This window comes from Micropterus dolomieu, linkage group LG22, assembly GCF_021292245.1.
Source record: "Micropterus dolomieu isolate WLL.071019.BEF.003 ecotype Adirondacks linkage group LG22, ASM2129224v1, whole genome shotgun sequence".
Classification (NCBI taxonomy): domain Eukaryota; kingdom Metazoa; phylum Chordata; class Actinopteri; order Centrarchiformes; family Centrarchidae; genus Micropterus; species Micropterus dolomieu.
The window spans coordinates 7,048,932-7,061,609 of record NC_060171.1 but is presented as its reverse complement, the minus strand read 5'-3'; the positions used below and the strand labels follow the sequence as shown (position 1 = coordinate 7,061,609).

The 12,678-nt window shown below is 38.7% G+C and overlaps 2 protein-coding genes across 5 annotated transcripts in view; both read left to right on the top strand.

Moving 5' to 3' along the window:
* Positions 1-5,119: 5,119 nt before the first annotated feature.
* admb (adrenomedullin b) lies at positions 5,120-10,334 on the top strand. Of its 4 annotated transcripts, none has more exons than XM_046036277.1 (7): positions 5,180-5,342; positions 5,769-6,072; positions 6,657-6,682; positions 6,767-6,834; positions 7,176-7,291; positions 8,216-8,350; positions 8,717-10,334. In XM_046036277.1, exons 2-7 carry the CDS (start codon positions 6,026-6,028, stop codon positions 9,012-9,014), a joined length of 690 nt encoding a protein of 229 aa, XP_045892233.1. In that variant the 5' UTR covers positions 5,180-5,342; positions 5,769-6,025; the 3' UTR covers positions 9,015-10,334. The 4 variants fall into 4 exon arrangements, with proteins under 4 accessions (XP_045892235.1, XP_045892233.1, XP_045892237.1 ...); XM_046036281.1 differs by lacking the exon at positions 5,180-5,342 and having other exon boundaries at positions 5,357-6,072; positions 8,717-8,877; positions 9,323-10,334; XM_046036278.1 differs by lacking the exon at positions 5,180-5,342 and having other exon boundaries at positions 5,359-6,072; positions 8,717-8,970; positions 9,323-10,334.
* Positions 10,335-12,050: 1,716 nt separating this feature from the next.
* The window catches only part of ampd3b (adenosine monophosphate deaminase 3b), a 282,246-nt gene continuing 281,618 nt past the window's right edge, over positions 12,051-12,678 (top strand). Inside the window, exon 1 of the mRNA XM_046036262.1 lies at positions 12,051-12,234. The gene's annotated coding sequence lies outside the window, so the exon portion shown is untranslated. The remainder of the gene's footprint in view (positions 12,235-12,678) is intronic.

The following is a 12,678-nucleotide window of genomic DNA, read 5'->3' as shown; positions in this document are numbered from 1 at the left end:
CCTTTCACATTTTTATTTTAAAAATATCTATTATAGTACTTTTAATGAAAAACCCTCAATTTTTTGCTATAGCCTTATAGTAACCGCTTAGTCAACAAATTGACCTTACTTAAAAGAATACGTCAATTTCAATCAGAATCACAAGGAGCTTTATTGCCAAGTAGTGTTTTCCACATAATAGTAATTTGCTTTGGTGATAAGGTGCTACACGTAGACAAACATACAGCTGACATAAATAAATGTAGAAATATATAAATATGGAATAGACAATGCAAGTTATATAAGAATAATAAAAAGAATAGAGAAAAATAATACAACTATTTGCAGAAAAAGAACAAAGTCACAGATATTTACATGTGCATTATTCCAGGTTTGTGTTCAATTTGTCAGTGTCAATGTATTTCAGTGTCTGTCAGCGCAATCCTAAAGCTTTTCCAGACCGGGTGGGATAGGAGATCTCTCTATTGTCTTCTGGGTCTGCCAAGGGGGTCTCCTTCAAATGGAGGCCCCACAACTCCACATCTATTTTCTGGCACTCCGATCAGATGCCTGAACCACCTCAACTGGCTCCTTTCAACACGAAGGAGGGGCAGTTTCACACACTGCAAAGGAAACCCGTATTGTTTGCTTGTATGCAACCTCATGTTTTTTGGTCAAGAGGGCATATGGCCATAAGGAAAGGTTGAAACGTATAGATGGGTGACAGATTAAAAGAAAAACTAACATAGTGTCTTAATAAGGTAATGAGCCATCACAAGCCACCAGAACAGCTTCAGTGCTCCTTGGCATAGATTTTTCAAGGCTGCGTTTGAAATCGCATACTAACATACTGCCTAATACACACTCAATCAATATGTACTGCACACTGCCTACTAAATGAAAGATTAAGTATGTCATTACCAGCAGACTGTTCACACTTACCTATACTCAAGCAATCCAGTCACACTTACCTATACTCAAGCAAACCAGTCACACGACTCCATCACAATTACCAATGTGCAGTCACAAGATATGCAATGCTTTTTGGGGTAGTTGAGTATGTCCAGTAAGCTTCTGCTCTGCCTCATCCAGTTCTGATGGACTAGTCTCTCAGGGCAGCTGTTGAAACATTGCTTTCTGAGTTTATGTACTGGAATTCCCATGGCAATCTTCTCAGGACTCACAGGTCCCACATGGTGTAAATCTGAAACACACAGTAGCAAGCCAGGCTCTCACTGGGCAGGAACAGCAATATTTAGATGAGATCTTGAGAAAACATGATAATTAACTGTAATCTCTGCATTCTGATTCTTGGGGTCACTTTTTTTCAGAATCGATTCAAAAGGATTCTTCAATAAAAAGAGGGAGCACAGTATTTTGGCTTTTACTTCAGTGCACTGTGTGTCAAACCAATGACCCCTGTCCTTTACCTGCTGAGCTGGAAATGAAACATAACAGTTAAGCTTGACCCTCTTGATGAGGGTCATCATCTGCAGAGAATAAAGCAGAGAAAAGTATGAGAGAAAGAAAGCAGCTTTTTTACTGAAATTATCCAAGTTATGTATTTAAGTTAACTGCATAAACTTGTAAGCATCTTACAGTTTTCTTCCTGTAATAATACAAAAATAATGCAGTAAAAGTGTAATTTACTGACCAACATCACTTGTTAATTATTTTTTTGTAAAAACATAAGTTGTTCTGGATAGTGTGGGGTTAGGGGGGACTGGGGAACTGGGGAAATAGTCAAAAGTTGCACTATAGATTTTAATAGATTTTTGCCATTTGTGAAGATAACACGAATATAAATCACCCCTGATAACCATCACGCTAAACCCAAGTAGTGGAAAAGACTCCTCATTACTTCAGTAAGCAACTGTGCTTACAACATCCATAGCATAGCCTGTGCCAGTGAGCCTATTCAAAATATTTACGACAAAAAATTAAAGCCATTTTCTGTTGTCATTTTGCTAGCTCAGTCACCATTACCATATTTCACAATGAAATGTCATAGGATCACGTACAAGTCTGTAGGACATATTGTGCCAATCCATCCAGTGGAGTTTGAGCTGCTGGTGAAGCTCGAGGAAAAGTCGGGGGAAAACAGAAGTCATTAAGATTCATCCTATGGGCTTCGTGGACAGATAGAGATATTTCAGTTACAATTTTAAGTAAATTTAAAGACAATTTATGTATTTATTAGACATAGGGCAACATGTATATGAATTGCGTCTGTTGTGGCAACCAGCTGGTAACTTCCAAAATGTGTTTCACATTTACAACTAAAGTATAATACAAAACATCCTAAACTCTGTTCCCTCTTGTGTACTTTTGAATAACATCCAGCGCCAGCTGCCACAAGGGTTGGGTATAGAGTTCAATACTTTTTAGGCACAGACCGAATTGCCTCAGTACCATTGAGTTTCAAAAAATGTCTTGTCTTTCGGTACCAAATTTCGATACCTGAAGGTTCTTGTTAACGTCAATGAGCCAATAAGCATGCAGCATGCTTGATGTGCCCAAATCTTAAAGTGATTATAATTGGCTGTGCTGATGTAAACACTAGTTCACGGCGGTTACGCACAGAGACGTGGGTCGTGGATGTAAAAGACGTGGAGAAAATCTAAAGTGTGGCTTCATTGCACCAGGCTTGATGCAACAGTGTGCGATGCAATATTTGGGGCATAAGATAATTGCTGCCAAGAGCGGCGACACAACAAACCTGGTGAAGCCCTGGACTGTGCATGGAATAAACTTAAGAGCAGAAAGTTGCTCCGTCTTTGACTGCAACAAGCCAGAGCCGGTGCAGCCATCGTCTCAGCGCTCTACTGCCACCGAGCTTGCTTCAACATGCTCACCATACGAGCAGTGTTGGGCAGTAGCGTCGCAACAAATAGTGCCGTTACTAGTTTAACTACATTTCTCAGTAGCTTGGTGGTAGCGTCGCTGTTTTCTGAATCAAATCAAAGCTCTTTTATTGACCAAGTAACGTCCACACACTCTAAATTTGCCCAAGCATTTCTGAAGGATCAGTAAGTGGCGGCTCCGCCAAACATGGACCTGTATGTGCAGCCGGCGGAAACGCTTCTATGTGGCTGATGTCGGCGACTTTGCTGCAGTGGAATAAAAATGTGCGCGATTGAGTTTACTTTCTATTTTGATAGTTGTTCCCTGGCCACCACTTCCTCTAGTGAGGAGGAAACTTTGATATGTAGTGGCAGAAACTTGTTTCCATGAGATGAGAGATTTCTTTCTCTCAGGCCTATTGCCATGAATGTTTAGGTTGCAATGTTGCTGGAGCACAAATTCACATATAAACTAAAGAGAGAAGAATAAAAATAACAGAAACACAATATAGGCCTATGTTACATTGAAAATATGTCTTGCTTTTTGACAAGCAGTAGAATTTTTCAAAGGAACAATTATTTAAATAAACAATATTAATGATAATTATGTGATAATTAAGTTACTTTATACAAACAACACTGGTTTTCGGTTTGTTGAGAATAAAATTGTTATCGAAAAAAAAAATATCGTTCAGGAACCGGTATCGAAGTCGAGGTATCGTATCGATATCGAAAATCTTTAAACGATACCCAGCTCTAGCTGTCACAAAGCTGTGCCTGCTCGCACCTCCTCTTCCTCACCCTTTGAGAAGATGATTTTTTTTTTATTAAATTTGAGTCCGGAGTTTAATCCAACCGAGTGAGGCTGTGAGTCCATTGTATCCATTGTTCACTAGCAAGGACCACAAGCAACGGGTATGATTAAATGATTTATTGAGTAACAAACAGAAGATGTATGAAGCTTGCAGTAGCTGAATAGACATTAGAAAGCGTTGTGGGGAAGCTACGATATGGAAATCCGCCGTAGCACCCGGGCACGACGGACACCCTATAAACCTATGGAGAGGAGGAAGGAGATCAGGAGGCAGGACAGAGAAAGGGGTGGGAGGGAGGGATGCAGGATACGAGGGCGAAGGGGAGGACTTAGGACGTGTGGGTATTTATGGAAATCCTGGCGATGACGTGCTTGATGTGTGGTCCTGCTCCTGAAACTCTGCTAATTAGCACCATCTCTTGTCAAATCTTGTCTAATCACGTGCTACTGTATGTGTGTATGTATATAATTACGTACAGTATATGTGCTACATGTGTTGTACTGCTGCATACCTGCATCTTTCTGAAAGAGCAGTAGTGCACAGACACCACTTGTAAATTCCGCCACAGCAACATCATTATCATCGGTTACTGGCAACTGAATACAATGACGATACATAAAAAAAATTAAAAAACGACTGCCAAAGCCTGGTAAACACCAAACAAACAGCTACAGTCTGTTATTTCTCTCTAGTCATATGAGTCAGGAATACGCAGAACATTGTCTTTCCCTTGAGAAAAATGATATTTTCCACCTGTAAATGGTAAATATCTGATTCTGTATTTTCCACACAAAACAGCAGACACTGATTTTTCCGTTGTTTGGAAAGGAACTCAAAGGAATGTTTGGGCCTCACATTTAGACAAATGCATATGACTCAATGCATTTCCAGGGAGTATTTTCTTTCAAGAGATCACTATGATATTACATACCAGAGGAGCAGAGTGTTAATAAAATCCCTATAATTCCTGCCTTTCTATCTCTGTAGTAATAAAAACACAGAATGAAATGTGGAGCTATAAATAGACAGTGACTATCTAATAATATCACATAATGGGTGCGTGCCAATGTTGAGCTCACACTGTGCTCTACTGACCCCTGAATGTGGAAAACAATCACAGCTTCATCCACCCACTAACCAGACACCATACTGTCTTGATTTCACGTATGTGTCATGCAATTTAAAAGCTATTCTTGCAGCAACAATTCAAGGGTGGGGGGGCGAACTTGGCCTACTCTTATGGATAGAAAAAACATTTATAAAATCCATAGGCGGTCAGTTAGATTATAAACATGAGTACACTCTGTTTTGGAGTAATGAAATTCTACAGCATGAGGCCATGCAAAACAGATACAGGGCGACTAATTTAGGAACGGGAAAGGATCATGTTAAAACACAGATGATTGAATCACCTTTTTGGCCCGTGTGTGTACCGTGTTGTGGCCATGACAGCACTGTGTGTATCTATTCAAAGCATCCAAATGCATTACTCATGTTCTTCTATAGAGATATGCAGCCTACGGACACGATGAGTATGATGTTTTTGGTTGTAATGTGGGCTGGGACTGCTGCTGTATGCAGGCCAGCACAAGTTGGAGGCAATTTTTTTAAACAAACTGGGAAGGTCCACCATTACTTTTAATCTGTCAACTGTCATTGCCTGTTGATCTTAAGACCAGGACGTTCATTGTGCAAGTTAATAAGGGTTAGTCAAAGCGATTTGGTAGGGCGCTGTCACACTAGGTCCAGTACCAATGGAAAATAATTCAAATAATTGTCTTTTAGTTCTGGTCCGGTTCGTTAACACACTATTGTTGTTTTTTTAAAGAAACGAACAAGTGACTGTCCTAAAATCATCATACATTTTTAAATCAAAACAACCTACTATCATGTGTTTTTTTGCGCAACCGTCAGTTAGTTGATGGTTAGTAATTTAACAATTAACACTGTAAAGCATCAGCATATTGTGAAGCGGTGGTTTAGTGGTTAGCACTGTCGCCTCACAGCAAGAAGGTCTTGGGTGTGGAGTTTGCATGGTGTCGGCGTGGGTTCTCTCCGCGTGCTCCGGCTTCCTCCCACCATCCAAAGACATGCAGGCTAGGTTAATTGGTGTCTCCAAAATTGTCCTTAGGTGTGGTTGTCTGTCTATGTGTGGCCCTGCAATGGACTGGCGACCTATCCGGGGTGTACCCAACCTTTTGCCCAATGACAGTTGGGATTGGCTTCAGCCCCCCGCGACCCTGTACGCAGGATAAGTGCTTGACGAGGGATGGATGGACCTTTTTAGTATAGCGAGCCCTTTGCACTTTTGATGCTTCTCAGTTCTTCTCTGTGAAAATTACACTGTCACTAACGAGGAAGGAGACTTCAAGCTATTAATCTTTACACATGCAGAACACGCTGCACTTGTTTAGAAAGCTTGGAAGAAACTACCGGTGGGTGTACATAGCACTCTGAATGGTTCACAAGTTCAGTAAAAAGGACATGTTCCTATCCTTAAATTTACACATGCATGCAGTTGCCATAACAACACAGTGCAAATTTAAATATATTTAGCCTTTTGTAGTGCATTTAAAGTCACAGATGGCTAACCAAAAACACTTTATCACATCCTTTAGAGTTAATGGAGCCATTAAAATTTACACCCAACTTAACTGCCTTAAAGCATGCATGTCCAATGAACGCACTCTTATAACTCACAAAACAACCAGTTTCCAGACAAATATTAAAAGAAAAGACGTTTAAGATATTAAAATATGTACATGGACTTGGTGTTCATAAGTCTCTCATTTGCACAGCCAAAAATAAACTTTTTAAAGAGAAAGACAAAAATTGGTCAATTTACAAAACCCTGAAATGTACAAATGTGTTTTAAATTGATATTAAAATTTACACAAACTAATAAGCAATAGTCACGCCATTTTTGGGATTGCTGGCTCAATCATTATCTCCATCTGCATGTTTTTGGTTTGACTGTCTACATGTGGGGTGGACGGGGTTGACATGAACTGTCCCACAGTCCCTCCCACTGGGTCTGGCATTCAGGTACAGCTCCCTCCCTCCCTCTATAAAGCCTCTCATGTTAGCAGTGTAAACTTCAGACTTCAAGTCATGATAAACTCTTTACAGACTTGGAAAAAACACACTTGGTTGTGCATCATAAATTCTCTACATCAAGTTACAAGTTAGAAACTAAGGTAAGGGACTTTTTCCACAATTTTAATTTAAGTTTATCAATTATTTGTAAAAGATTTCTAAATAATTTCAGAATGTAAATTGATTTCCTGTCAAATTTGGGATAAGAGTTTCAAGGACTAGGTCATTTGTATGGAGTGATTTGGGGTGTACTGATGACCTTCAATAACCTGCCTAAAAATCCATTAATACTTTATTATGTATAATTGACAAACCAGCAGACTGTCACTCTTAACCACTCTTAACAAAGCTGTTGCTTTGCAAATGCTATTCAATCACCAGTAGTGGCAGCAGTTCAGAGCTAACCTCCCAATCATAATTTCTTGATCTTTACCACTGACAGCTCCCAGACAAAATGAAACTAGTCCTGCAGACTGTCATCTGCTGCTGTGTTTTCACCACAGTCCTGCCGTTGGTAAAAGGTGCCACAGGGGAGCTCAACACCAGTCTGAAAAAAAGGTGAGCTGCTTGATCAACAAGCATTGCGAGAACATTGTGTTCATTCTATAAAAAAAAAAAAAGGCCTCATCATTCTGTCCTTTAACATTAAAAATCTGGATCAGGTGCTCGTCCTTAAGGACACAGGAGATATTTGCTGTCTCTAGTTAATGAGAACAAGTGAATATCCCAGTAAAGTCAAATATTTTCATTTTTGCTATAGCTTTGACATATACTGGATTTCTGAGGCTGGTATTCTAGTGATAGATATTTAAAAAGTTTTAAAAATATGAAAAGGTTATCTGCCATTGCCTTAATCACACAGAAACCAGATGTTGATAAGGATCCCTAAGTTGGTTATTACAGAATAGTGATCAAGATGTGTTGTGAGCAGGGCAGTATAGTGTTTTCTGATGGTTTAGAGACAAACTATGTCTCTAAACCAGTGGTTCTTAAAGTGGGGTCTGATGACCCACAGTGGTCCCTGAAGGGGTTTCAGGGGGTCCCAAGCAAAAAGGGGAATCATTTATTTTCATTATTATTCTATACATAAGTAATACAATGAGATGAGACAATTTTTGTCAATTTAGGGGTCCTTGATGTGAAAAGAAACCACTGATCTAAATTACCTCAAACATGGCTTTGGCAATTTCTTGTTACTCATTAGACATATATATATATATACATACACACACACACTCTTACCTAATATCGGCAATTATGTTGGCCTGGCCGAAACAAGTAAAGATCGGCCTTCCTTCACGATAACTGATCAAAAAAAATTCTTGAAACTTCTTGAGCTACATTGGCATCAAATGAAACCATGTCACATTTTGGATGTTTGGTGCTGTCATATATTATCACTTTATGCCTGTACCCTACAATGTGTCTCTGTTACTTAGTGTCAGTTTCTGCGATCACAACCTCTTTTGTTCTTTGTGGCAGGCTTAGAGTATGGCTGCAGAGCCGTATGAAGAGAGACCTGCACAACAGCTTAGGGACAGACAATGAGTGGTACTCTGATGTCCACGTTGGACTACAGCAGGATGGGAATGCAAAAATTGGCTCACCTCCATCAAGGTAACAAGCTACATTTTTAGCCTATTTTGATAGCTGACAGCGTAGAAATACATAGGAAACATGTGGAGACAGAAAAGAGTATGAAATCAAGCAGGGGCATCACAGTTGTGGTGTGCCTCTTAACATTAGGCTACCAAAGCACTGGATTTATTAAGTGTTGGACAATGCAGCAGAAGCCATCTGATATCAAAGGATATCCAATTAATTGCAAATGAAAAAATCCTCCATATGAGAAAATAGATCTATTTAAGAAGGTGGGCAACTGAAGACTGTGGATAATCTATCCTCTATTGCACTGATCAATTTACATACATTTAGATCAATTTTGATGAAAATAGATCATCAATGTTTCTTTTCCTTTTTCAGCTATGGGATATATCAGATATTGGCAAATATCAGACCCAGGAGGTCACCACCATCCAAATCCGTCTGCTACCTAATCACATGTTCATACCATGTACTGGTCGACAGAGTGCAAGTTGCCAACAACATGCAAACACAGGCGGAAGCTCCAAAGCACAAGATAGGCAAGTCAGGCTACGGACGGCGCCGCCGCTCACTCCAGGATGTCACACAGCTTGTACTCCAGACCGGAAGACAAAGACAGAGCACTGAAGCTGGTCAGCGAGTCCACAGACACAAAAGTACACGCACAGTGGCCTAAGACAGGAATGGAAAGGCAAAGGAGAATCCTTGTTGGGGTTATTTGCACACAGCAAAAGATGATAAGTTTCCCCAAAGGTTTTATTCCAAATATTTACAACTAGATTGCAGAAAGAACTGCTGCAACATCTATACAGTCAATCTCAGGAAGATTTGCTGAGGTCACTAGACGAAAGCGAGGTTCCAATAATAGATGCTGTTTATGCATGCTTAGGTGCAGGTTTCAGTGTGTCTGAACAAGTGTGTGGCTTACGGAAGAATTCAAGTCAGACCTGTGCAACTTGACAAGAATGTCTGTCTCTTCTTCAGCTTCCAAAGTGAGCTTGGCAGCAGAAACAGAAGACAATCCCTGAAGATCTTTGACATAACCGTGAACTGAGGAGGACCCAAGGCCAAGACGGGGGAGGATTTTAAAATCAAGAAACTGACATTACTGCACCCCAAACTGCAACAAGCAGGATCATTTCACATGTGAACTGTATGTGGTGAACTGCTTGTTAAGTGCAATTCATACAAAATATGCCTATGTATTATCAGCTTGTATTTAAGGATCTATAAAGCTACCTTATATTTAAGCATACAAGTATATTTTTATACAGCCAAAATACATAGTTTTATTTTGGATTTTAACTTCAATGAAGTATGTATCTTAACTGTGCAAATACATATATTGTCCTATATTCTTCATGTTAAGTCTCTAATAACTGTGTTATGCCTTATACCAATTGTCTTAAAATAATAGTGACGATTACCTTATTGGAAATTAATCATATTAGAGATGTTTTGTTGCCATATATGCCTTTCACCATCCAAAACAAATCCAAACAAATGTCTTTCAAACAGTGCAAAGAAGTCATAAAGTATTTGACTCTGGAAGCCATCGAAAGTGATGAGTCTCTTAATGCAATGAAGTTGAAGGACTGATGAGCTAATGAAAGTGTTGTGCTGCCATCTAGCTTTATAGTAGACAACATGTAACAAACTCTGGCCAAGCGGTTCAAAAATCAATGCAGCTTCAACAAAGCACTTACTGTGGTTTTGCTAAATGTTTCATCTTAAAAGCCTTAGTTTTGAAATGTATCTGCTTTAGAATGCAATAAATCCCAATTTACTCATAATTTAGCTGAACTTGACATGGTATAAGATAACATGATTTATGTCTTGTGGTGGACGTGGCAGGAATTGTAATAGTTTTCAGGTGGCTGTGGAGTTCTTGTTTTTGAAATAAATGAATGAATGCAAAAAAGAGGCTCATAGGCAACATAGTATATGTAACTTACCATTTCACAATGGTATGTGTAATAAAATGATTAAATCCTGAGTTTTATAAAGTCCAAAATATGTGAACCAATGGGGTACATTCCATTCTAAATATAGTACATCATCTGCACTGTCTCAAAGAAACACATGTGCAGAAATTAAATTAAAATTGTGTAATCACGGCATTTCAACAAAATCAATTATCTTTTGGCAAAGATAATCCAAGTTTTGATGAATGGAGAGAATCTCACGCAAATGAGGACTAAATATAGACATTCATCACTGTGGAATTTGACCTCCACTGATAGTGGGCAGAGTGGTCATGCTGTGCTAAAATTACAAAGAACGTTGTCATAAATCTGGTTATTTTCATTTAAATGTCAAAACCTCCCCGTTGGAGTATAATATTATATAAAATGTATGTCTTTATGACTTTGCAGAATTTTATTAGCTATCCAGAACTATTTTTGCTCAACTGAACAATCAGCTATCTCCCACTCATCATTAGAGGTAGGCAGATAAATCTGACATGGTGATATATCAGCCGATATTAGCTTATTACCAATATATCGGTATTAGTGTATATCTGCCAATAAGTAACAAGAAATTGCAGTACAGAAAATCTAAGTTAGGTTTGGGGTAGTTTAGAAACGGTCTCAATTATACAGTTTGTCCATCAGAGAGCACGGAGAACTATAAAAGGTACATATCTTGGTCACAATTCTTTAAAAGAAGAAAAATCTTAGGGATCCATTTTAAGACTTTTTGTTTATGCTTTGCGTATTGGCCTTAGAAATCCAGTATCACTTGGGCCACAAGTGTGGCATAAATGATTTTTCCCAGTTGTGTGCTTATACGCAAGGTCTGCATGGCACATACTGAACTCCCAGAGAAATTGCTGATGTGATTTTAATTGGCACTGCACTACTTTGAAAACTGTACTTGTAAAATCAACCCTTTTAGGGAGGAGGAACCAGGTGAACAATGATATTCACTCAGGTGGCAAGTCTATAATGCAAATGTAATTTTATTGGGAAGCCAGTAGAAAGCAACAAGAAACATTGTGTGTGTACATAATGTAGTTGATGTTTTTAGACCACATAGCCAACAACTCTTTGCAAACACTTAATATTAATAACTTTATCTCTGTAGTCTAATCAGAATATTTTATATGTAACAGTGTATCTAACACAATGATATAAAATACTATAATTTCGCAAATTAAATTAAATATTCAAGAAATATTGTAAAAATGGAAAAGTTAAGGCATAAATTTACAGAATTCAAATTCAGATCAAGCCATCCAACGGCCCTGAGAGGAATTTCCTTTACTGTCCAGATGGTGGTGGTGTAAGCCTTATTGCACCACTCTAGAACCACCAGCTTGCACAGGATACTTTAAGTAGCCCACTAACAAATGTGTACAATTGAGGTTTATTAGCATTCATTTGCCTACGGTGACTGAAAAACTTTCCAATAAATTGTATAATTTGTACTGTAATTAGATAAGAATTGAAGGTCACATTCCAGCAGCACAAAACAATGTCCAGGCAAATTTTTTCTGATTAATACTATCCGACACAGGTCTTTTAGCACATTTTTTGTGCAATCATGTCCTCAAAAAACTGACACAGACACTTTGCCTGTACAATGACCTGCACATACCTCATGAATAAACAAAGAAGGGTGTGGCCTATAGAGTTTCCATCTCAAAGTGACAGTTCTGGTGCACAGACAAGCTTCCTCCAGCACTTCCTCTTTTCACTGAACAACACTCACTTCCTCAAAATCATTTTGAGCGCTCATTTCATGCATTTAAAGTGCACTCCCATTAAATTAGTCCCGACTGGCAGTGGGCTGTGCCTCTGCATTCTAGAAGAGGACAAGACAGGGCTTGTCTTCTGTCCTTTTAAGAGTCTCTACAGTACGAAGTCCCAACATTGTGCACAACCCTTCAAACCGTAAGTACACTGTTATCACAATGATTCTTTCCACCGGAGTTTAACTGTTTTCTCTTCCTGGGCTCTTCTTTTGTCACATCTCATCTTTTTCATCACTCTTGCATATTGTCTAGGGATGGGGATCATTAATTTTTATTGATATCGATACCCTTATTGAGACTGCTTAACAATCCGATTCTTAATCGATACCACTATCGATACTTTACTATTATTTAGTGATGGTTATTTGGTAAGACCAGACCTAACTGGCATGAGGTAGGCCTGCACGGTATGAGGAAAATATTCAATGTGCCATAACATTATATATTAAGATGACATATCACTTGCGATAAATAAACATATATACAAGTGTACATATTAACTGCCTGGTTGTTTTTAATTTAATATTTTAAATACAGCTAAATGTTGTTTCTAGACAACAGCAAAGTAACTCAATAACTTTAT